Raw genomic sequence first — 23,149 nt, 5'->3', positions numbered from 1 at the left:
TAATTTGTACAATGTACTTGATGCAACGAGGGCAATGCAGCCGCGAGCTCACCTGCAGGTCGTGCCTGCCGTTTTTTTTTTTTTTTGAACGTTGGATGTCTGGTCAATATCAACCCTTTGTCTTGGCTGATGTCGTGTATGACGACGTTGGAGTCGTTTCACAAAGGTCCGGTGCGGAAGGTGCGGATTGCTCCAATGAATGGACGGTTTTGATCCAAGATGGTCAAGCTAAGCGTCAAGCGCAGTTGCAATTGTGGTGGTCCAAGTGTCTGCTGCTGCAGGTTTCTCTTCAATGTGACATACGGAGCACTAGCTATGCTTTATATTTAATTCGGAAACGATGGAATATGATTAGAATGATGATGATATAAAGCCGCATGATCCAGCTTTGTGTAATCGGAGATCGGACCCTGTCATACTCAGCGATGCCCGAGATGGAGCTCAAGGTCCGAACAATCCGCGACCTTCGAGGTCCAAAAGACCATAAACATCAGCTTGGCGCCATCCTAAGCTCCGCGCCATTCCGAGCCTGACATGTTATCCCCAATTATTCATAATCCAGACGATATAGTCTACGGTCGCGTTGTGAATCATTCAAGTCCGTCGGGGTGTCTGCATTGTCCGCTGTTCATGCATCTCGTGTGGTGTAAGTCATGATTTTGTCATCATGGATAAGTACCTGGTGCTGCGAGGTTCAAGTCAATGTTCCTGTGGATCATTCCCAGATTGAGACCTCGGCAGTTTGTGATGGCTTTGGCTTTGTGAATGAAAAAGTTGCATGTCTTTTCGCATTTTCCGACAAATGATATGAAAGACTAACTAGATACTTGGAGGGCTAAATTCCGTCAAAGTTTAAACTCGAAAATGCACCTAATCACTCACTATACACGGCTAATTTGAGGTGCAGTCTCACTCAGCATGTTGCAGTTTCGCATGTCATCGCCGATGACATCAACCCGCAACCCATCCAGCAGCTTTCCGCCACCGAATGGGACCGCTTGTCGCAAGGTTCGGCAACCAGTCAGACGACACTTCTCCACTTTTTTGCATTACATCAGCAGGCAAAACTTTACAGCCAATCTGGTCCAAAGTGGTCACCATTTGCTTCAACAACTCCGCCAACTACATCCCTAACATATTTCACGGCTGTACAGTTGACTTCGGCCCGTCACAAGCAGTTACATCATCAACACTTCGTCTTCCCCCATCGCCCTGTCGTCCAGAACTGCTCCATCGGTTCTGTAATCCCTGTCCCCTCCTGATACATAGCTCGTACACATCACTGCTTCAATCGCAGCACGCAGCATATCATGTCTCGTGGCGGCAACACGCTCTACGTTACCGGCTTCAGCCACGGCACCCGCGCTCGCGATCTCGCCTACGAGTTCGAACGGTATGTCAACTACGCTCACGCTCTCCGCCTTCGTTGCCGCCCTCCGTACATCGCGTCTCCGCCCACCGCCCCCCCGTCCTGTCTCGCCGACGAGAAAATAGATGGTTCCGGCATCTTGTCCCCTTGACCAGGCTCGGTGCCGCTCCAGATCAAACCCCCCGTCGTCTCGTCGTGCCTGCGCCCTCGTCGCCATCGCTCACCCGCCCAAATCATCCCTCCCCATCCCCTCGTCCCCCCCTTGCCACGTCGGTCGTCGGTATGCTAGCTCGCCTCGGGAAGCGCTCTTCGTTCGGGTCGATATATAGCCTGCACCTCGGCGCGTGCAAGTTCCTACGTTGTGATATCAGTTCTCGGCGGCCAAACTCGATATCATACCCTCCAACCGAGGCGGTTTTACGTACGTGTTTCTACTGATTAGAATACTGACATGATATTGCTCTAGCTATGGACGCCTGGTTCGTTGCGACATTCCAGCTCCTCGTTCTTCCTCTAGCCGACTGTAAGTACCATATGAAAAGCGCTGCGCTCCCCAACACAAAGATGCTAACTCGTCAGCAACAGCTTCGCCTTTGTAGAGTACGAGGATCGTCGAGACGCTGATGATGCTTACTATGAGATGCATAACAAGCGACTCGGTCGGGATGATATCTTGAAGATTGAGGTATGGTTATCCCCCAATCTTTAGTGTTGTGTACAATCTTCCATATGGGATTCACTAACACACGTTCCAGTGGGCCAGAACTCCCCCTTCAGCATCCTGGCGATTTGAGTCCGGTCGTGACCGTGACCGTCGCGGTGGTGGCAGTGGCAGTGGCAGCGGTGGTGGTCGCTCTCCTCGCCGTGGCCGATCCCCTTCCCCACGACGGAGCACGCGAGACCACTCTCCACGCAAGGATGATCGCCGTGACCGTGACCGTGATTATGACCGCGACAGCCGCCGGGATCGCGACCGTTCTCGCAGCCCTGACACTCGGTAAGTGCCAGCTTGTTTCTTGCAGTATGGTTGGATAGCACCTGTAGGCTAACTACGGTTCTAGCGACCGCGATCGTGATGCCAAGGACGACCGCGACGACCGTGACCGCCGGGAAAATGGAACCAACGGTGACGACCGAAAGGGTTAGTTATGATGATAAAGGTAGCGCACCGTTCAATGTGCTCAACACTAACTCGGTGTAGGCGACGACAGTCCCCCTCCTGCAGCTCGCGACGAAGACCTCGATATCGCTGAGTAGAGACAACTTGCTGCTTGGTAATGATCAGCTCAGCGACATGATTGGAGCTATTATGTCGGGTACCTTGTCGGAAAGCATCCTTATTTCCCAATGTGTGGGCATTGCGAAAAGTGATTCTGTGTCTCCCTTTTCCCCCACTCATGGTTTCATACTGTTCTAGTTTCCAGTCAGGCGATCGAGACGGTAGTACAGCGTCGTAGAAGAACTTGGAGATGCAATGGCATCAAGGTAATGCCACTCACGAGATGTAGCTTAGCAACTTTAGATTGATTTGCGAGAGCACGTCTGGGTGGGGTATGTATGCGCATCACAAGCTAGTTAGAAAATGGTTTGTACGGATAGGCTTAATACATTTGACATTGAACTTGATATGGTGAGACTCCAGCTAAGCATTGTGACGAGGGCATGGATGGCACCACTGTCACAACGAATAGTAGGTAAGTCATATTGCCATTCCAGGGATGGGCGAGTAAATGTCTTTTGTTCAGACATACATCCACATGGTGTTCTCGGCTCATTTTACCAAGAGACTAAATCGAATAGCCAACAGTCCTCGCAGACGGTGCTCGGAGCTGTGAAGCGCCATCCAGCGCCGGGCACTATTAAGAGTCCAAGTAAGGTTGGAATGTTGTCTCAATCACAGCCGCGGCTGACACACAGGGGCGAATATCTCTCAAGTCACCTGTTCATCCAGCCACAACTGTGCACGACTTTTAAAATTCCTGACTCGCTTGGCAAAAGTTGTTTGTTGCTTGGTGATACATACATGGCCGAAATGGTGGTGCTGGGCACGGGCATTATCCTTGGTGCAGTGTAGATTTGACCGTCTGCATGAATGAACCAGACACGACCAGGACCCAGATACCATTATGAGTGGCTGTTCTGGATAGGCGTAATCAGATCGGGTTTCGGGAGATGTAGGCTCGTGCTGGACGATTGATGGGAGTGAGAGCCGAGACTTGGGACCTGGAAATGGATCAGAGATCAAAGGGCATATGTGTTTGGCTGGAACATGGAACTGATCCGCATCGTTGCATTGATGAGACTGGATGGGCGCTGTGAGTTCCGCCCGCCGACGATAACCTTTCGGGGGTCTAAGATTGGGCACTTTGACTGGCCCAGGCCTACGCCCGCTACAACAGCCCTGTGTGACGGACCTTGAGAGCCAACCGCACAGACAGGGCAGGGCAACATTGCAAGATCCCAATGCCTTGAATGGCCAGTGCCATCACTTGCACGGAACCAGACTGGAACATCAGACGGGCGAGGCGGTGCAGGTGCCACTTCAGCACTTGTCTAGCACTGTGCTTGTGCACTACTGGCCTGTACGGCCCCAACGAGCACGCAAAATGCCCGCTGAAATTGTCATCTGCCAACATTGAAGGCTGAGTGCTCCCTCGGTGCTGCCGCCCGCCAATCCTTTCATCCAGCCAGGCTGCGGCCTCCCGAAGTCAAAGTAACAAACCAGCCTGGCACCAGACATGCAGCCTTTTTTCGTGACGCCTTGACCACGTCTTTTTCTGACTGTGACTCTTCCCGATCCCTTTCAAACTTCATGTTCCTTCGCATTGCGGCCAGTATTCTTCAACAAACTTGCCCAAGCAAGTCGCCAACACCATATTTGTCGCTGGGCTTCGACACCAACCATTCATCAATTTCTTCACCACCAGACATTGCTGCATCGCAACCACTTGAGTCCGCGGAATAGCCCGTAACTGTATCCACCGCCTAGAACCAACATACTCGACGATACCCGCTTGTCGGAAGGCCCCAGTATTGGACCTCATTCTGGAACTCTCCACTCTACCACGACGAAAAACACAGGCGACGCATTCATTTTACCCCCCTCATGCTCCGCAGCGTGCTCTCGATGCTCTCGATTTCAACATCATAGCGAATCTGTTTCTGCTCCCTTCGCCATTCGTCGTTGCTACGCTCGTTCGCCCGGCCGTCGTCCCTCTCAGTAAGCGTGACCCATCCAGGGTCGTGGCCAACCGAAATCCCATCGCTTCGGAACCTATCCCAGCTCCCCTTGATCGCGGTCGATGCTAGCCTGTCAGACGACACGGGGGACTCAGGCTCAGTGATTTGGGGACGGGTCTGTGATACCCAATTGGGTTCTACAACAAAGGTCATCTCTGCGGCCGCTATTTGATTTTTCTTGCCAAGAGCCTCTCGTTGGCCATCGCTTGTGTCACACAATGTCTGCACTAAAAGGACCTCAATTACAATCGCCGCAGCCGGCTCCGTCAAACGTTCAGATGCAGACCCCCGATTCTGGTCTATCACGGCCGCCGCAGGCCGTTCCTGCTCCCGACCCCTTCCTCGGTTTCAAGGAGCGGATCTCGCAACCCGTTATTGCAGCATTTTGCGCCGGTGGTGTCGCTGGTGCCGTCTCCAGAACAGTTGTCTCGCCGTTGGAACGATTAAAAATCCTGCTGCAGGTGCAGAGTGCCGGGCGGAACGCCTACAAGCTGTCTGTCGGCCAGGCATTGGGGAAAATGTGGAAGGAGGAAGGATGGAGGGGCTTTATGCGCGGGAACGGAACGAATTGCATTCGCATTGTGCCTTATTCTGCTGTGCAGTTTAGCAGTTACAACTTTTATAAACGAGTAAGCGGTCATTGAGGCTTGGCAGAGTGCCTCGCTCGCCTCCGGGTAGAGTCTGGGAGCTAACGTATTGGTGGCAGAATATCTTTGAGTCCTATCCAGGGCAAGACCTGGCACCATTTACCCGACTGGTGTGTGGTGGCATCGCAGGCATTACCTCCGTCTTCTTCACATATCCCCTCGATATCGTACGAACGAGACTTTCCATCCAGACCGCTAGCTTTGCAGAGTTGGGGTCAAAACCCGTACATATGCCCGGCATGTGGGCTACCATGACTCAAATGTACAAGACGGAGGGTGGTATGGCAGCATTGTACCGTGGCATTATCCCGACTGTTGCTGGTGTTGCGCCATATGTATGTTCTGAAGTTGGTTATCAGATGTTGGTGACGCAAAGGGCTAATCATCATGTATAGGTCGGCCTTAACTTTATGGTTTACGAATCTGTCCGAAAATACTTGACCTACGACGGCGAACAAAACCCGAGCGCATCAAGAAAACTGCTGGCTGGCGCTATTTCCGGAGCTGTTGCTCAAACGTTTACTTACCCATTGTAAGTTGAGTCCGGTGCAGTGTACATGGAGACTGTCTCGCTAATCTGAATAGTGACGTGCTTCGACGACGCTTCCAAATCAACACCATGTCCGGTATGGGATACCAATACAAGGGTGTTTTCGACGCCATTAGAGTCATTGTCGGTCAAGAAGGCATACGCGGCCTTTACAAGGGCATTGTTCCAAATCTTCTCAAGGTTGCCCCGAGCATGGCCTCAAGTTGGCTGAGTTTCGAAATGACCCGCGACTTCTTGACTGGCCTGAACCCAGAAGTGAGCCAACAGGCTCTGTAATAAAGCATGTATAAAGTAAAACCATGGGACGACGAAAAAAGACTTCACGGGAATTGCATTCACACACATTGGAGTGGTCGCATACATATATCCTTCCCTTTATTCCAACTAATCCCCGTCTTGGCCCATTACATTTTTTGCACTTTTTTCTACTATGTTGGCTGTTTACTTTGTCTAGTATATTCTCACTTCTTTTGGTGCAGATGTCTTTTGTTAAGCTGGCATTTTGTTTGGGCAATTGGTTTGTTAGAGGGAATAAAAAATTCTTTGCGAGCCATGAACGGAGCAGCATGGTGTTCACAGAGGATAGCTACTATTAGGGGGCGAAGACGAATACTCGATCTATATATCTAGACCGGAGGCCCGTGAGGGAAACCGTGAGGGCGAGGGGTTACTTGATGACGGGGGTTGGATCTGGCATCAATGGATAGACGTAGCTGGAATAGACGAGCAAAAGCTCACATGCAATGACTTGACTGAGATGAGATTTTGTAAAGTAGGGCAAATGTTGATTGCCGCATGCACGAGGTAGTGAGGAATTGCGTTTCCAACTGAACTGCAACAATCTTGAGAGTGTATGTCAATGCTCCTCATGCCAATCATTCACACTATATAAGTAGGCTACTGGTTCTGCTGCCAGTCCACTGAACGCAAGTCAATCAATCCCCTTCCGACAACTTGTTGCCCATGATTGGCTGCTCCTTCGGTTCCACTTCAAGAGCCTGTCACCAGGCTACTCACGTGCCTCTTCTCATCCACTCCCGCAAATTCACCACGAAACCCTAACTGCCAGTTTCCACCGCCCACTCACACAGTAACCCCAGCCAATCACAGCCCCGCACTCCGCCGAAAGCCCTGAATTTTCTCGAAATAACCTCTACGCCCAGCTCGACTGCACGCAACCTCGAAAAGATCCCCATCGCCAACTGAACACCAGCGACCACCGCCGCCATGGGTACGTGAAACACCATTCGATTAGCCTGCGTATGCGAGTGAGAGAGGACGTCTGCATCAATCCAGTATTTCTTTTGTGCAATTGCCCAAAAGTCATGCCGGATTGATTGGTGTCCGTCTCTTGCGGTCGAAAGCGCCTCCCAGTCTGGAAATTTTCTGCACCACCCTCAAATCGTCTTGCCAGGAAGTTTTCTGAAATACGAAACTAAAATCCTGGCTGGAAATATGGGCGATTTGAGGAAAGGGAAATACAGAACATTTCGCAGACTGGGCAGAAGCTGGCTTTCTTTTCAGAGCATGCTTGGAATAAATGGCTGACGATGGAAACTTCTCACCTTCAGGTATCGATCTTAACCGCCACCACGTCAAGGGCACTCATCGCCAGAACCCCAAGAGCGACAATGTCTACCTCAAGCTCTTGGTGAAGCTGTACCGCTTCCTGTCTCGTACGTTTTGTCTTTTCCCCGGATGAAATATTTGTACTGCTTTTGAGCATTCAAGATGAGGCTAACAATTTCCAGGCCGCACGGATGCCAGCTTCAACAAGGTTGTCCTCCGACGTCTCTTCATGTCCAAGATCAACCGACCCCCCGTCTCGCTGTCCCGCATCGTCGGCAACATCAACAAGGAGGGTGAGAAGCGCACCGTCGTTGTTGTCGGCACCGTCACCGACGACAACCGCCTCCTCGAGTTCCCCAAGGTCACTGTCGCTGCTCTGCGATTCACCGCCACTGCTCGCGCCCGCATCATCAAGGCTGGCGGCGAGGCCATCACCCTGGATCAGCTTGCTCTGCGTGCCCCTACCGGCAGCAACACTCTGATTCTCCGTGGACCCAAGAACTCTCGTGAGGCTGTCAAGCACTTTGGCATGGGTCCTCACAAGAACAAGGTCAGTTATCTACTCCTTGGGACAAAGAATGGAAGGTTTTTATTTCTGAGAGTTTCGACTAACACCCCCGTAGAAGCCCCACGTCGTCTCCAAGGGCCGCAAGTTCGAGCGTGCTCGTGGCCGAAGACGCTCTCGCGGTTTCAAGGTCTAAGGTGGCTATGTAGATGGGTGGGCAAAGGTGAAAATATCCTGTGGTCTGCGCCGTGCGAGGTTGAGCGGCAGCGAATGAGGGATGGATGCCAGTTAGGCTTGATGGGTCTTTGCATGGAACAGGCGTGGCTCGGTATCTCACGACAAAAATACATGACTTTTCGCACGCTGCCTTTCTAATAATGATGCTTGTTGACTCCAGCCTGAATGCCAATATTCTATCCCAATGCCTTGTGACTCGTAAACTATTATACAGTTTGCCTATATTATCGTACACTTTATACATTTCATACATCCTCAACCAGAACACCCGCCTTGCGCTTCAACGCAATAAAATACGTCTCTCTGCTCTCCTACAAAAAGTCAGCGTACCTAGACATGCAACCCAGAAAGGAAAACACAACTCACACTCCTCGAAGATTCAGGCTTCTCCCTAGACACCTTCCCAAACAACTTCCTCAGCCTCTCCTCCAATTTCTTATCCTCACTCCCCTGGTAAAACTTGCACACGAAATGCCCACCCGGTCTAAGTGTGTCGCTAGCGAATTGCAGCGCCGCATTGCACAAATCCTGCATTGATCAGCTACCACTACGCCCTCAAGTGAATATCATATTCGTACCATACTACCTGCGTGGTCTCGAAACGCAACGCCGCTCGTGTTCATCAGCCTATGATACGGATTGGTCAACGTGTTCGATGTATAGCCGGAAGTTTGGTCCCAGGGTGCTGACATGTCACTTAGAACAACCTAGCCAGTTAGTTTCTCCGTCGAAACCAGACCCAATCGAAAAACTCACATCTACTGAGGCAGATCCATTCCCATCTGCCTCCTCTGAAGCATGTCTCTCCTTATCAATGTAGCTCAACGTCTCAATCTCCTCCGCCTCCGTCTTCTTGGCAGGTTGTCTGCCCGTGCGGGCAATAAACTCTCTCACGAGCTTCTGCACGGCCGGTGACAAGAAGTCTCCTTGGAAAGTAGCCACGCCCCGTGGTGGTTGCGCAGGTATGAGGTCAATACCTATGACTCTCCCGTTTGGTCTGGTTCTTTCTTGCGCGACCTAATTCGTTAGAGTTTAATTCTCACGTCCTTGCACCTCCGACGTACTTGTGACCAGCTACCAGGCGCGTATCCCTACACTCGTCAGTTTATATGTTTTGTGAAACATCGCGTTTTCTTACCAGATCTACAACAGTTTGTCCCGGTTTGAAAAGTCTGTACTTGGAGTCCATCTGCTGCGTATTAGATAGCTATTCAATTGCGGAATGTGACGAGAATTGTACCTCCAGGAGCTTAAAGGCAGCTCTACTTTTTAGACCCTGCACTTTTGCGTCTCTTGCGAACATGTCCCTTCCTTGGCGTTGCTTCCATCGCGAGTTTGACGACGAGCATCTTCTCTGAGATTCTGGGAATAATGTGGCCGCGAGACGGTATGGACTTGGACAATGGCGTTTGCAAAGGCTGGATGTAAGAAGATGAAGGGGGTTTTTCGCCGCCATGTTGGGTGGACGGTGGCTGTTCGCCCCCGTCGCGGTGAGTTGTTTCAGTAGACCGGGTTCTTGGTACAATACATCGGTCGTAGCTGATAGTGAACAGAGTTTAGAAACGGACAAGAGGACTAGCTTGTGTGTCGCAATGGGAGAATGAGGTTCTCACAGATGCTGTCCAAAATAGGATCCTAGCACTCATGTGGGTCTCCCGCGTTCAAGTATCGACTCCTACCCTAAACGGGAGCCCCAAAATGAACAAACAAAATGAACAAACAGACAAGCAATGTCAGTTACTAAACGAATCTCACGGAGAAATTGCAGTCAATTGGCTGAATAATAACATTTGAATGCGCCTAAAAACCAAGTCCGTCCCATATGTCCATAACACAAAACCATCGCTTATGCAAAACCAATAAATAATACACTGGCAGTTCCCAAGCACTCGATCATTTCCATCCAATCGTCACGACATCATGACACTATTAAGCCAAGAAACTCGCGTTGACACCCCTTCTATCCCTTTTTAAAGGAGAAAATGAAGTGCCCGCTGCGAATGCGTTCCTGACACCACCACCTAAAGCAGTTCGTGTCCTCTTGCCGGCAACAGGTTTCGGCTTTGGCTGGGCAACGACTTCTCCGTCATCGTCATCAAATAACGTCGTGTTTGCGGCACCTAATAATTTGCGCTTCTTCTTCGTCTTGGCCTCTGCCTCTAGCGCCTTAGACTGCAGAACGGCGGTGGCCTTTTTAGAAGTGGCAACAGGCACATTCTCCTGGTCTGTAGCGCTCGAATCATCCGTAGGCTTCCCAGACTTTTCGACTGAAATATCTGGTATTGACTTGACTTTGGGGGTCCCTCGGGATTTCACGACGCGGTTTGCCTTTGCTGGAGTAGATTCGCCCAGAGGCGTGGCCCTGGGTTGTCTTGCGCGCGTCTTGGCGGGTTTCGCAGGAGATTTGAACGAGACGGCTGATTTGAAAGATACCTTGGGCTTGGGAGCAGGTTCCTCCTCCTCTGATTCTGATGGCGGTGCTTGATCGACTGGCCCGTCTGACATTGGATCTGGGTCAGCCTCCGCAGGCACATCGTTAGATGACTCCTCTTGAGCGGAATCATCCGTCAACGACTTGTTCCGATTGAGAAATGGTGTGATTGAGAAGGCAGACTTCGCTCCAACAGCGGACTTGTCTGCCCCTCGTTTCTTGGTTGGCCTCTCTCGCGCAACAATGTCATTACCAGGCGTCTGGATTGTAATCGACTCAAAGTTCATCTCAGGTGCACGGCGTTTCTTGCCCACATCACCCGTTGTCAGTGTGATAGCTTTCTTGGGCTTCTCCTCCCCACGGGATATAGGACGTGGTTTGTTGTTGGCAAGCTCCGACTGCACGTCTTCCAACTGCTCCTTAGCTTCCTTAAGCTCGACTTGCAGTGCCTTGGACTTTTCCTTGAGGCTGGTGATACGTTCCTCTAACCTCTCGTTTTCAGTATTCGCTGCTGCTAGTTCTCGCTCATGATCCTTCTTAGCCTTCTCGCGCTCCTTCTTCTCCATTGCGAGCTTCTTTTCGGCCGTCTCAAGTCGAGACTTTAGCTCAGCAGTGGCGGTGTCGTCATCTTTGGACTGTAATCGCCGTCTTGAACGCTTCTCGTTTTCGAGTTCTACCTCGAGGGAGTCTACTTGGCGACGAAGGTCGTTTTTCTCAGCTACAGTTGCTTGGTAGCTTGCGAGTTGTGATTGTAAATGTTCCATTTCCGGCTTGATACGGTTCAGCTCCCTTTGCAGCGAGAACTTTTCCTGAATGGCTTTTCCAGAATCTTGCATTGTCCCGTTCAGTGCTTCAATCTCGGCCTAAGATATTGTCAGTGTATCCGAGCCTCAGGAGTCTCACGCATCTCAGCCATACCTTGAGGCTAGTCATGTCGAGATCTTGCTTCTTCAATCGCGCCTCCTGTGAGCGTATTGTTTGCTTGCTGTCATCCAAGTCGATTCGAATTTGATCAGTATTTCTGGTAAGAGTGCTAATCTTGAAGTCTCTCTGGCCGAGCTTCTCTTGCAGGCTGGCATTTTCGTCTCGCATGGTCAACACCCGTAATTGCAACAACCGGGCTTCTTCATCGCGGGTGATGGAGTCAGTCTTGTGGAGGGCCTCCTGCCTTAACAGTTCAAGTTCGTGAATGCGCGCCATGCGCTGAGGCAAGTTAGCATCGTTCGCTCAAACAAAGTCATAGCAATGGAGAAGCAAAGTCGTACCTCGTCCGAGTTGGCGCCCATGATTGCAATGTTTGCCCGGTCTGACCAGACACGGTTAGATGGCCTGATGTTGAGGAACCAAAATTGAAACGAGAATCGGCAAAATGAAGAGATGTTTGCGCAAGACTATGCGACTGCAGATACAATCCCCACACACCGTCTGCTATATGTGTTCAACACCCAGGTATAGGTCGTGGGTTGCCGTCGTAGATCAAGATCTGGGTGGTGGTGCTGTCTGATGACAACCTTGGGCTGCTGTTTGGCGGGCCGTGTTTTGCTCGGGGTAAACTCGCACACAGAGTAAACATTTTGCTGTTTTGGGGCTAGCGTAACAGTGCCGCCGTTTGTTACGTAGTGCACGTGACGTCTCATTGGCGATGAACCCTCAAGACCCTCAACCTGCGGCACGGTGTGGCTTCACCCCACCGCCCCTACCTGACGCCACAGGTCGGATGTGTGGCTGCACTGCTTCTGTGAGGCCACCTCAGCTTCAAGTGCTTCAAGTGATGCTCAACACGAAGCTCCACCAGCTTCCAACTCCCTCTGCAATTCCCGTTCTACTTCAAGCCAATTGGCAACAACGACAGCTTCACTGCCGCCCACGATGCGTTTCCTGTCTGTCCTAGCATCGGCCAGTGCGCTTGTCGCCAGTGCCTTTGCGGCCGAGCAATCTAGCGAGGAGCGATTCGTCAAGTTCAACCGTCTGGCTCGTCACTCGACACCCCTCTATCTCAACGATGTTTCGTACAAATCATTGACCAGCACGCCTCGAGACTATTCCGTCGCCATTGTCCTGACTGCCCAGGATGCACGATTTGGATGCCAGCTGTGTCGGGATTTCAAGCCGGAGTGGGATTTGGTTGCGCAGAGTTGGGCTCGAGGTGACAAGCGTCAAGAATCTAGGCTATTCTTTGCAGTTTTGGACTTTACTGAGGGCAGAGACACCTTCATGTCGGTATGGCAGACTATTTGATGAAAGCTGTGATCCTGACAGAAGCTAACCATGTATTTGTTATGCAGCTCGGTCTTCAAACAGCTCCCGTCTTGATGCTGTTCCCTCCTACCACTGGACCTCATGCCGTTGCCTCTGTTGAACCCATTCGATATGACTTCACTACAGGGTGAGTAACGATGCCAATCGAGACTACCATGGAATATTATATTTTAAGGGTGGGCTGACACATCAGATTATAGACCTCCTACCGCCGAGCAGGTCCGAAACTGGCTCGCCAGGCACCTACCTGACCGTCCTCACCCCGAGATCAAGCGCCCTATCAACTGGTTGAAATGGGCATCTCTCTTCACCTTCGTTGCGGGCGCCGTTACTGCACTGGTCTCGGCTTCGCCATACATTCTGCCAATTATCCAGAGCCGAAATCTCTGGGCTGCCGGCAGCATGATCGCCATCCTTCTCTTCATCAGCGGCCACATGTTCAATCACATTCGAAAGGTCCCCTACGTTGCTGGAGACGGAAAGGGAGGCATCACTTACTTCACCTCGGGTTTCCAAAACCAGCTTGGGCTTGAAGTCCAGATTGTAGCTGCATTGTGTAAGTTTGACTCTGCCGAATGACCTAAAACGCCTGCTAATAAGGCCCTCGCAGACGGTGTCCTGAGCTTCTGCACCATTGCCCTTGCCACCAAGGTTCCGCGAATGACCAGCCCCAAGTCACAGTCTGTTGCGGTCTTGGTCTGGGGAGCTGCCATGTTCTTCATCTACAGCTTCTTGCTGAGCGTGTTCCGTATCAAGAACTCGAGCTACCCTTTCTCACTGCCACCATTCATGTGAGTAAAATGAATTAGAATGAGCTCCGTCTCTTTTTACGGCAGGTCGTGTTCTCCTGAACACCATCTGGGGTGGTTGAAAATGTCTCTAGAAGAAGTGACTCGCAGGTCCAATGTATAGATATGAGGGCCTAGGGTCAATTAAGTTGTACTATAAGCTTGCAGCGCAAGAAATGGGAGGCTAGATAGGTGCCCTGCAAAGATATGCAGAGGAAGAATAAAATCCAGTCAAATATAGAACGTTCTGCCCGCGATTCATCCTTTGCCTCGTTTTCATCTTGTTGGGCCGCACCATGTTTCATTTTGTGGCTCAGCTGCGAGGTTCGTGTGACTGCATAAAACGCGGACACGAGATCAGGACAACTCGTCAGATACCATCTGCGACAGACGATCCTCATCTACCATTGGTTAGTTTGCCGGTATATGGTCCTACGCACAAAATACTACTCGATACGAGGGTGCGTCGATTCGTCGCACAGTCTTGTCTCCAGGCGTGTATTTTTCAGACTCCACAAACACTAATACTTTTGTACTACAAAGCGGTAAAAGAGTAGAGTACGCATCCAAGTCAAGGAGCTGTGCAGATCAAAGGCGGAGACGTTGGGTGTCTTTATGGCCCTGTGTGCGCTACTCCAGGAATGCTGGAAGGATGCTCTCTCAAGTGGACTTAATCGTCAGTTGCCTCATTTACCGCCTGGAGCGTACACTAGCATGCGTACGATCAGTTTGTGAAGATGCCAGGTGATCCAGGCGCTAATATAGACTTCCTGGGCGCCTATGGTGATCCGCCATTGCTACTGACCTTTTGCGTGGACGAGTATCGATTGCTCGGATATTGCTGGAGAGGTCTTGTGCCGGTATTTATCATCGGACCGTGGATCCTATCGTAAGCCGTGTTCCGTACGAGATGTCATTCAAAGCATGATAGATAACAGAAGTGATGAGAAGTGTAAGGGTATGGACACCCCTGACCCGTTGTTAGTCGAGGAGGCGGCAACTGGACATGATGCTGTCGTGAGGTTATTACTGAGCAGGCAGGGCTTCAAGGTTAACTTTCTTGATAGTGAGAATCACAAGCAGTTGGCGTACACTATTTCTGGGGGATGTCAGGTATATGATAAGGTATCTGAGAACAGGCACAAGTACTGGACGGAGAGTTAATGCAGCACACAAATGTTGCACTAATCGCAGAGCATCCAACTCGATGCGATATAGATATACTATGGCGTTGTCCTCCGGGTGGTGGGATGTACAGGCAGACGGTCGTTGAAAAATACACCCAAAACATCAGTAGCAACAGACGTCACCATCACGACGCGCAAAACACCAAACATCAAAACATTAAAGTCGAGTTCTTTATTGGAAGAACAAAGCATGCATGCCCATCCTGCCTTCAGAGGCTGCCTAACCAGCAATGCGTCATAAGCCTCGTCAGATAAAGTAGATTGATTTTTGAATTGTTCCCCTTTGACGTTGGAAAGAATCTCCCTTTTACCTGTGCTATCAAATAAAAAGAAAACCAGACCAAACGAGGATGAAGCCAGCCATATGACGCCCCACCATGATCTACCATCTTTCCACTCGAAGTTTGTTCCTCAGAAACCTCCCGGATTCCATGCCGCATCGCTTTCTCCCCCTTGTCACCCAAAAGTGTTCCCACGCATCATTACATGATTTCCCTTTTTTTTCTTTGGTCGTGTCGAATACTAAAAAAATTTGCCTTGTCTTCTTCTCTTTTTTTTCATTTCTTCCCTAGTCCTAGTTACATATCAACGAGGGGTGTAGAGTTAAAAAAGAAACGAAAAATTCAGTTTAGAACAAGTTAAAATTTTTATGCCCTCGACATGACACCCCAAGCACGGATAATGTTGTCAGTGTAACCGGCAAAGAGGGTCTGGCCATCGGCAGACCAGGCCAGGGAGACACACTCGGGCTCTCGGCTCTTCTTGCCGACGGCAGTGAACTCGGGCTTGAGCTCGTCGACCTTGGACTTCTTCTCGAGGTCGAAGATGATGATGCTGCTGGCGGTGGCGGCGCAGAGCCAGTATCGGTTGGGGGAGAAGACGAGGGCGTGGATCTCGTCGTTGGCGTTGAGGGAGTACAGGTGCTTGGACTCGTTAAGATCCCAGAGCATGGTGGTGCCGTCCTTGCCACCGGAGGCGCAGAGGGAACCGTCGGGGGAGATGGTGACGGTGTTGATGTAGCCGGTGTGGCCGATGTGGTCAGTCTGCAGCTTGCAGCTGGAGAGCTCCCAGACCTGTATTGTTATACGTGTTAGTTGCTGCTGCAGATAGGTGCTGGTGACCCTGACCAAGACACAAATGCATAACTGAGTGGAATCTTTCCCCCAAAATAAAAAGGTATGTGTTGAATCAGGCAAAGGTGATTAGTTTGTCTCATGGCCAAAAGGCTCTGAAGTAGCAAATACTTTAAAATTTTGCAATACATCATGTGAAATGGGGAGTTAGGGTGGTTATAGCGTCTTGGTCATGGTTCAGAGCAGCAGAGTAGTTTCACATAGTTTATCTCAAAGCGTACCTTGACGAGCTTGTCCCAGCCGGAGGAGACAATGACGGGGTTCTGGGGGTTGGGGCTGAATCGCACGCACGAAACCCACTCGGTGTGGCCCTTCTCGGAGATGGTGAACTTGCAGTCACCGAGGGTGTTCCACAGCTTGATGGTTCGGTCGCGGGAACCAGAGACGATCTGGCGGTTGTCGGCAGAGAAGGAGACGGACAAGACGTCGTTGGTGTGGCCGACGAATCGTCGAGTGGTGGTGCCGGTGGCGAGCTCCCACAGGCGCAGGGTCTTGTCCCAAGAAGCGGACAGAGCGTAAGCACCATCAGAGGAGATGACCTATTCCACGAAAAAAACCTAATCAGCCAAACTGTTCCATTTTATACTCTTGTCCAGCTTGCTCGTGTAGTTGAGCTGCCAGGCGGGGGCAACATACACAGTCCGAGACGATGTGGGAGTGGCCGGTCAGGGATCGCTTGGGGTAGCCGTATTGGGTCTCATCGCGGGTGAGGTTCCAGATGATCAGGGTCTTGTCGCGAGAAGCCGACAGGAGCATGTTGGGGCTGTACAGGGCAAACGTTAGCATATATTTGTTTCCCTTATTTCCCATATTCGAGATACGCTTCGTCTTCGACATGGGACGAGGTTGGCGAGGACATCAGAATTCGCAACGTACTTCTCCATGGAGGTGGCCAAAGAGGTGACCCAGCCATTCTACAACACAGAGTCAGCATTTCTGTCTTTCAATCTGCCAAATCGCAATTTGCAACTATTTCCATCTTTCATCTCGGAACAGGTCGCTGTTTCCTGTGTTGCTAGACCATTCCGAGATGCACATGAAAAACGGGGTCGGGTAAGGACAAAAACGTACGTGGCCCTCCAGAGTGCCCTTGAGGATCAATTGTTCAGCCATGGCGACGTTGACGAGGGCGATGCAACGAGAGTCGAGATGTGCAGTGGGAGGGGAGGGAGAAAGGAAGTCTGAGGGTTTCGCGAGGGCTGGCTCTTCTGCAAAACCGTACTGGGTCTCTGGCTCTGGAAGTGGTCTCAGTGGTTCGGCAGAAATTGGGAATTTTTTTGTGTGGGTGGAAAATTAGGGCCGCCGCATCGCTAACAAGGTCTGGCGCGGGCGAGCAATTGGGCAGTTGAAAGTCACAGATGCCCCGCAGGTACCTTCCCGATGTACCTTCTGGGCTGTCAGTCAGCGATTGGCGCTAGTCTACATGCGGTTAGGCACTTTGTTCTCTTCGTGAGGTATGGAGTATGTTCACAGCAAAAGTCGTTCCAGTGACATACCAGGCTTCTCTGTGAAAAGAGCTCAGAAGTAAAGAGCAATCACCTGGTATTCAACCAGTCAAGGCAGCAATCGAAACAATGCCCCTCTTATATTATTATGTTTCACCTTGCCGGCAAATGCAACACCCAAACTCCAAGCCCAGCAATATTTCGCTAACCCAGTCCATTGTATAACCCATTCATAGCATCCACTATCGGGGGTATCATAACGTCAGAATTTCTGCGCCATCCGCGCTCAAAGCATAAACATATCTCGCTTTGCCCATAGTCGTACACAAACGCTGCGCCCAGATCCATTTCAAGCCCCCCTAGGCTTCTCGTTGAATCCATCACTTGACGCGTAGGCATCAGTTGCCTCTGGACGATAGGACTGTTAGGCGTTTGCCCATTCTTGACATTTCCTTCCGCGCAAACATGGCATCTCCGTTGACAATCATGCTGTGGTCCGCAATCTCAACATTGTCGGTATTTTCACCACGACTGTCGGCTCCCATGAAGCGTTTCATGGTCAGCTCCCACAGGCGGAAGCGTTCCTTGCCTTGGACATCTTTTTCGACCAACGTCTTGGCCTCCTTTTGTTTACGCATCTTTGAAGCCCGTACAAGCCGTCGCAGTGCGTCTTCGCCTTGTTGCGCTGTTCTTGCAGCTTCCTCTCGTATCCTTTGAGAATCCCTAGCGTTTGTGTCTTCTTGGGGCGTAAACCTATACGTGTGGCGACTCGGGAAGTCGGGGAAGTTTGAGGGAATATAGATCTTTGCCTTTTTATCAGGCTCACCACTAAGCTCGGGGCCAAGGAGCGGAAGGGTCGTGTATGCATCTTCATCGGCAATGTGAACGCTTTTGTATCTCGGTATATAGGCGTCGGCAGGCAACGGATTCTTCAAATGGGGCTTGAGTGATGATATCGGGAGGTTAAACCTCCGCAATGCGGCATCAAAGTCCACAGGGACCGGGTGGTCGCGACGGGACGATAAGGCAAGTCTCTTGGTCTCTTCTATTATGGACTCGAGATCTGGGCGTGTTAGCAAAGGGGTAATGGTGTCCGTCAACTGGTGAAATTGGGAATAAACTCACACGTCTCAACGAGGCCCGTGAAGCTCTCCATTGCTTCTGGTGAAGCAGACGCGAAACCATCATGCTTTAGGACCATGGCTATTGACCGTTGGATGCCAGCTCTTGCGTTGGCGTGATGTGAAGGCGCAAGAGACTTGGTTGCCATTGATTCATCGTCCTCTATTCCAAGCACATTGACGGCCGGAACATCGTCCGGGGTATTATCAGCCTGTGGCCCACTCAGTCTGCGACGCTTAGAGCTTCCATCAGAGTCTGCCGGGGAGAGGCTGCGTTTGGAGGACATTTTTCAGCGTCTCGTTGAATAGGCTTGGGCGAGTCGCCGCGCCGCTACCGGTAATTTCCGGCCCGGAAATCGTGGAGATTGGGTATTTTCTCGTGGAAAAGGAGACGAAAAGAGGAAGGCACTAAAGTACTCTGTACTGTGTGATGGAAATGATGTGTCGAGACTGCGTTTTTGCGATGCAAATTATATGTAGAAGACAGCTGTAGCGAGCTGCATGCGCTTGACGCTTGACAAGGCGAGACATAACGTCGGCAAATGTTCGGCTTGTGCTCCACATATGGGCACCTCCCCTGCTGCTTCGGTTGCCCAACATCGAAACCAAGACCACTTCTTGCACCTGTCCTATAAAAGCCATGTGCTACCCTGCAATAAACGAATCAACTTTCGGCCTGGGATTCGGTGTATCACAGTGCATCGATCTAAGACGAAGTGTGTGTATTTGCCATTGAATGAAATATGAGCACTCGGCTCGGAGCATCCTCCGGACTGCACAATGAGCAAGAAACCATGAAGGATACTCGGGCGCAGAAGCGGTCAATGCGGCTTCTCCCCGTGTCAGCCAACATGAAGCATTGAACATATGAACCAACAGAATGGGACGAGACGGACCAGACCAGACACCAGACATGGACCCTTTGATGCAACCCTCCTGCCGTCCAAGCTGATCAGAGCAAGTTGCCGACTTCGGGAAGGCACTGCATCTGTCGCTCCTTCTCCATGAATACAGAAAAGCTTGTGGCCACCAACGGTGCAGCTACCCGGTAGAAGTGGAATGCCAGTCTTCAATTTCATCGATAAATTTGATAAACGTAGGACGAAGCATAATGCCAAACACAGCTTCAATGCTTCTGCTCGGCCCAACATCTTACAATTGCGCAAGTCACGTTGCACTATTATCGTCAGTATCAACACTTGTTTAACCCGAGGGAGCCGCCACAACTCTGCTGCGCTCCGTGCCTCGTCCAACAACGCACCATGGTATCCCTACCATGTCCAATCCTCAACCGCTTCAACGCAAATGTCTCGGTAGCCCGCTTTCATCCACCATTGATGGCGCGACACTTTGCGCCTGAAGACAAGAAGCAGATTCACTTCCAACGGCATTGTCTAATCTAAGCCGGTGGCTAACGGTCTCCACCCGCTTGCCCTGCCGCCAAACAGGCCCATGACCCCCGTTTCTGTCACATATTATTATTTTCCACCGAGAATTATAGTTTGCTTTTGCATTCGCTCAGACCTGATTCTTTCCCCGTCCAGATCGCATATTAACTCTCCGTGTGTCCAGCGAAGCGACATGTTGCTACGTAATGGTAGATCGCTTTGGCACGAAACCCCAATTTGCGCTTTCACTGGCCGATTACCACTGATGCTGAGCTAGAACAAGATCCTGTCTCGTTTGTTATCCTGCAATCTTCCCAAGCTCACTTATTTCTTGCGGTCAGCCACACATTCCCCACACACCGTCCCGCTATAAGATTACATCAAAACCACATGGGGTTGGCATCTCGCCGTCTTTTATTAGAGAGACTGGACAACCGGTTGACTGCCAACCAGACAACATGTTTTCGTTCGACCAAGCTCTCTTGCCTCAGCTCACCACTAGGAAAGCCTTGATTCTCGTTGATTTCCAAAATGATTTCCTGGATCCCAATGGTGGCCTTCCTTCAACAGACCCTGACGGCTATATAAACCGCGCCGTTGAATTAGTGAAAGCCTTTCGTGGCAATGGCGATATCATTTGGCTCCAGTCACAGTTTGCGAAGCCCGTATTAGTCGACGACGAGTCTATTATCGTTTCTGATGCTCCGCCGTCCGCCAGGCACAAAGGAAAACGAGGGCGAACTGTTGCTCCTGTATTGCCCTCAAATCCGGAGCGTCCAATGGACCCTGAAGCTTTCCTATCCTACCCAGAAGCGACTTGTGTGAAGCCATCATCATGGGGGGCAAAGCCGAGCCCAATCGTGGAAAGCGCAATAGAAAAGGGAGACACCATTCTGTCAAAGTCCCATTACTCTGGTTTTGCTGGTACTCAACTCTTGATGCTCCTACGCGCCAAGATGGTCATGGAAGTCTACATTTGCGGGTCATTGGGCAACGTGGGAGTGTATGCGACCGCCTTGGACGCAGCTGGTCATGGTCTTTCCATCACCGTCGTTGAGGACTGTTGCGGTTATCGAAGCGAACAGCGACTCCTTGCAGCAGTGAAGAGTCTGATTGACCTTACAGGCTGCGAGATTGCTTCCTCACCAGAACTTCTGGAGAGCCTGCAGCCCAAGCCTGCAGCCACAACCGCTCGGGCAAGAAATTCCAAACGGGACAAGTCGGCGGTTTCTTTAGTTGGGAAAGAAGAAAACGGCAAACGCAACGAGATCAAAGATGCTGCCCCTGATCTTGTGCAACATATGGCGGGCCTACATCTTGATGCTGAAACCTCAGCTGCTGGGGCTGGGAAAGGCGCAGCACCTTCGACCACCAGCAAGGCTGACTCACAAAATGCCCAGCCGAAACAACGGGAAGCACTTGGAAATGGCAAGAAACCAAAAGTAACTGGCTCCGGTGATACAGAACCACACCAAACTGTAGTGAAAAAGGATAATATCCTCCATTCAACGGTCGCAGATGATCTCGACAAGAATCAAGAGTCGACTCTAGCAGCTACCCAGGCTAACACCACCAAACCCCACATGAACACTATGGGCAACGCAACACCACAAACCACGCCAGGCCATGGTGATGAGGAACAAATCCTGCAAAAGGGACTCTGTGAAGGCGACACCGATATTATTGAGAACGTCCTATCAGAAGACTTGGTTAAAGATGCCTTTGAAAAGTTGAGCGACGAAGTACAATGGCAACGAATGCTGCACCAAGGCGGCGAGGTTCCACGCCTGGTCGCCGTGCAAGGCGAAGTCTCAGAGGATGGAAGCATGCCAGTTTACCGACATCCATCAGATGAATCACCACCATTGCTACCATTTTCTCCAACTGTCCGGGCCATCAAAGCGGAAACCGAAAAACACCTAGGCCACCCACTGAACCACGTGCTGATACAATTCTACCGCGATGGAAAGGACTACATCTCAGAACACAGCGACAAGACCATTGACGTTGTCAAGGGATCATACATTGCCAACGTCAGTCTAGGCGCAGAACGAACAATGGTATTCAGAACCAAGAGACAGGGTAAGGACCCGTCTCGCTCTGACGCTTCTCCTCCAGGAGACACAAAACGCCAAGCTCAACGCGCGCAGCTACCTCATAACTCTCTATGCCGAATGGGTCTGAAGACAAATATGAAATGGCTTCACTCTATCCGTCAAGACAAGCGCGCGGAAAGAGAAAAGACACCCGCAGAACTAGCCTTCAAAGGCGGCAGGATCTCTCTAACGTTTCGACAAATCGGCACCTTTTTGGATAAAGACGAAACCATTATCTGGGGCCAAGGCGCCACCGGCAAGACTCGCGAGACTGCTAAACCTGTCATCAACGGACAGAGCGCCGAAGCCATTGAAATGTTGAAGGCCTTTGGCGCGGAGAACAACTCCTCCATCTTTGACTGGGAGGCACGGTACGGCAAAGGCTTCGACGTCTTACACATCAGCAACTCGCCTCGCTTTTTTGCATCTGCCGATACTACAGCCAATATGCGCATAGGTCTAATGCTCGCCGAGTATGGCATCAGCTTCGCTAAAGGCAGCATGGCACCACATTCAACGGGCGGCGACGTCTCCACAGACGCACCCATTCGCTTCGTTGACAACGACGCAAACAAGTCTGCTGTGGATGGAGACGTCGCCATAATGCTCTATCTAGACGCCGTGTATGGACAAACCGAAAAATCCAGCCAAAATGATCTCGCCCTCCGATTCACACGCTTCCAACGAGCTCTCAAGCTAGCAGACATGTGGAAACACCAAGATAAATCAAGACCATTGGACAAGACACTCCAGGCAGAACTAGCTACATGGGATGAATTTGCGAAAAACACATCCGAAACAGCAGGTATAGCCAATTCAACGACCAGCATTGCCGATTTCGCAGCCTGGCCTGTCCTGCATGCCATGGTGGAACTGTATGGTGATGGAGTATTTGATGGATTGGCGAGGCTGAAGGCATATTATGAGCGGTTTGGTGAACGGGAGGCAACGAAAAAGGTTGTTGGAAAGAGTGACAGCTGAGTTGGATTTTGATACCATGTAAGCTCGCAATTATGATTTGACACCAAATACTTGGAATATATTTCTCAGAGTGCCACATATTGATCACCAGTGTAAAGTATCATGTCAAATAATTGCTGAAATTGAGTCACGCACAAGGTACACCCAGCGGGGAGTTGATCCTCGTATTATCTACCCAATGTCCTAGTCTCGACTTATACACG

The 23,149-nt window shown here is 50.8% G+C and overlaps 10 protein-coding genes across 10 annotated transcripts; 6 read left to right on the top strand and 4 right to left on the bottom strand.

Annotated features, from left to right (window-relative positions):
- Nucleotides 1-95: 95 nt before the first annotated feature.
- Nucleotides 96-371, top strand: VFPPC_07472 (hypothetical protein; the record flags this gene model as incomplete). Its single annotated transcript, XM_018286322.1, has 1 exon — nt 96-371. One exon carries the CDS (start codon nt 96-98, stop codon nt 369-371), a length of 276 nt encoding a protein of 91 aa, XP_018142913.1.
- Nucleotides 372-653: 282 nt separating this feature from the next.
- On the top strand, nt 654-806 carry VFPPC_15952 (hypothetical protein; the record flags this gene model as incomplete). Its single annotated transcript, XM_018293705.1, has 1 exon — nt 654-806. The coding sequence occupies one exon, from the start codon at nt 654-656 to the stop codon at nt 804-806; it is 153 nt and encodes a 50-aa protein (XP_018142912.1).
- Nucleotides 807-4,459: 3,653 nt separating this feature from the next.
- Nucleotides 4,460-4,762, bottom strand: VFPPC_14243 (hypothetical protein; the record flags this gene model as incomplete). Its single annotated transcript, XM_018292012.1, has 1 exon — nt 4,460-4,762. The coding sequence occupies one exon, from the start codon at nt 4,760-4,762 to the stop codon at nt 4,460-4,462; it is 303 nt and encodes a 100-aa protein (XP_018142911.1).
- Nucleotides 4,763-4,827: 65 nt separating this feature from the next.
- On the top strand, nt 4,828-6,082 carry VFPPC_07471 (solute carrier family 25 member 42; the record flags this gene model as incomplete). The annotated part of the gene is made up of 4 exons (XM_018286321.1): nt 4,828-5,238; nt 5,316-5,591; nt 5,652-5,788; nt 5,842-6,082. 4 exons carry the CDS (start codon nt 4,828-4,830, stop codon nt 6,080-6,082), a joined length of 1,065 nt encoding a protein of 354 aa, XP_018142910.1.
- A 1,264-nt stretch (nt 6,083-7,346) lies between these two features.
- VFPPC_14242 (eukaryotic ribosomal protein L18) lies at nt 7,347-8,076 on the top strand (the record flags this gene model as incomplete). Its single annotated transcript, XM_018292011.1, has 3 exons — nt 7,347-7,482; nt 7,558-7,925; nt 7,999-8,076. The coding sequence occupies 3 exons, from the start codon at nt 7,347-7,349 to the stop codon at nt 8,074-8,076; spliced, it is 582 nt and encodes a 193-aa protein (XP_018142909.1).
- A 286-nt stretch (nt 8,077-8,362) lies between these two features.
- Nucleotides 8,363-9,573, bottom strand: VFPPC_07470 (ribosomal RNA methyltransferase MRM2; the record flags this gene model as incomplete). Its single annotated transcript, XM_018286320.1, has 7 exons — nt 8,363-8,428; nt 8,484-8,645; nt 8,696-8,824; nt 8,874-9,134; nt 9,182-9,208; nt 9,256-9,306; nt 9,358-9,573. The coding sequence occupies 7 exons, from the start codon at nt 9,571-9,573 to the stop codon at nt 8,363-8,365; spliced, it is 912 nt and encodes a 303-aa protein (XP_018142908.1).
- A 473-nt stretch (nt 9,574-10,046) lies between these two features.
- Nucleotides 10,047-11,834, bottom strand: VFPPC_07469 (Rossmann-fold NAD(P)(+)-binding protein; the record flags this gene model as incomplete). Its single annotated transcript, XM_018286319.1, has 3 exons — nt 10,047-11,411; nt 11,467-11,751; nt 11,814-11,834. The coding sequence occupies 3 exons, from the start codon at nt 11,832-11,834 to the stop codon at nt 10,047-10,049; spliced, it is 1,671 nt and encodes a 556-aa protein (XP_018142907.1).
- Nucleotides 11,835-12,417: 583 nt separating this feature from the next.
- Nucleotides 12,418-13,602, top strand: VFPPC_07468 (oligosaccharyl transferase subunit; the record flags this gene model as incomplete). Its single annotated transcript, XM_018286318.1, has 4 exons — nt 12,418-12,768; nt 12,834-12,934; nt 13,008-13,363; nt 13,418-13,602. The coding sequence occupies 4 exons, from the start codon at nt 12,418-12,420 to the stop codon at nt 13,600-13,602; spliced, it is 993 nt and encodes a 330-aa protein (XP_018142906.1).
- A 1,827-nt stretch (nt 13,603-15,429) lies between these two features.
- Nucleotides 15,430-15,732, bottom strand: VFPPC_17895 (g-protein beta subunit; the record flags this gene model as incomplete). The annotated part of the gene is made up of 1 exon (XM_022429568.1): nt 15,430-15,732. One exon carries the CDS (start codon nt 15,730-15,732, stop codon nt 15,430-15,432), a length of 303 nt encoding a protein of 100 aa, XP_022285378.1.
- Nucleotides 15,733-20,327: 4,595 nt separating this feature from the next.
- Nucleotides 20,328-22,946, top strand: VFPPC_07466 (isochorismatase family protein family; the record flags this gene model as incomplete). The annotated part of the gene is made up of 1 exon (XM_018286316.1): nt 20,328-22,946. The coding sequence occupies one exon, from the start codon at nt 20,328-20,330 to the stop codon at nt 22,944-22,946; it is 2,619 nt and encodes an 872-aa protein (XP_018142904.1).
- Nucleotides 22,947-23,149: the final 203 nt, after the last annotated feature.

Source organism: Pochonia chlamydosporia, chromosome 4 (genome assembly GCF_001653235.2).
Source record: "Pochonia chlamydosporia 170 chromosome 4, whole genome shotgun sequence".
In the NCBI taxonomy this organism is placed as follows: Eukaryota; Fungi; Ascomycota; class Sordariomycetes; order Hypocreales; family Clavicipitaceae; genus Pochonia; species Pochonia chlamydosporia.
This window is presented reverse-complemented; position numbering and strand designations above follow the sequence as displayed.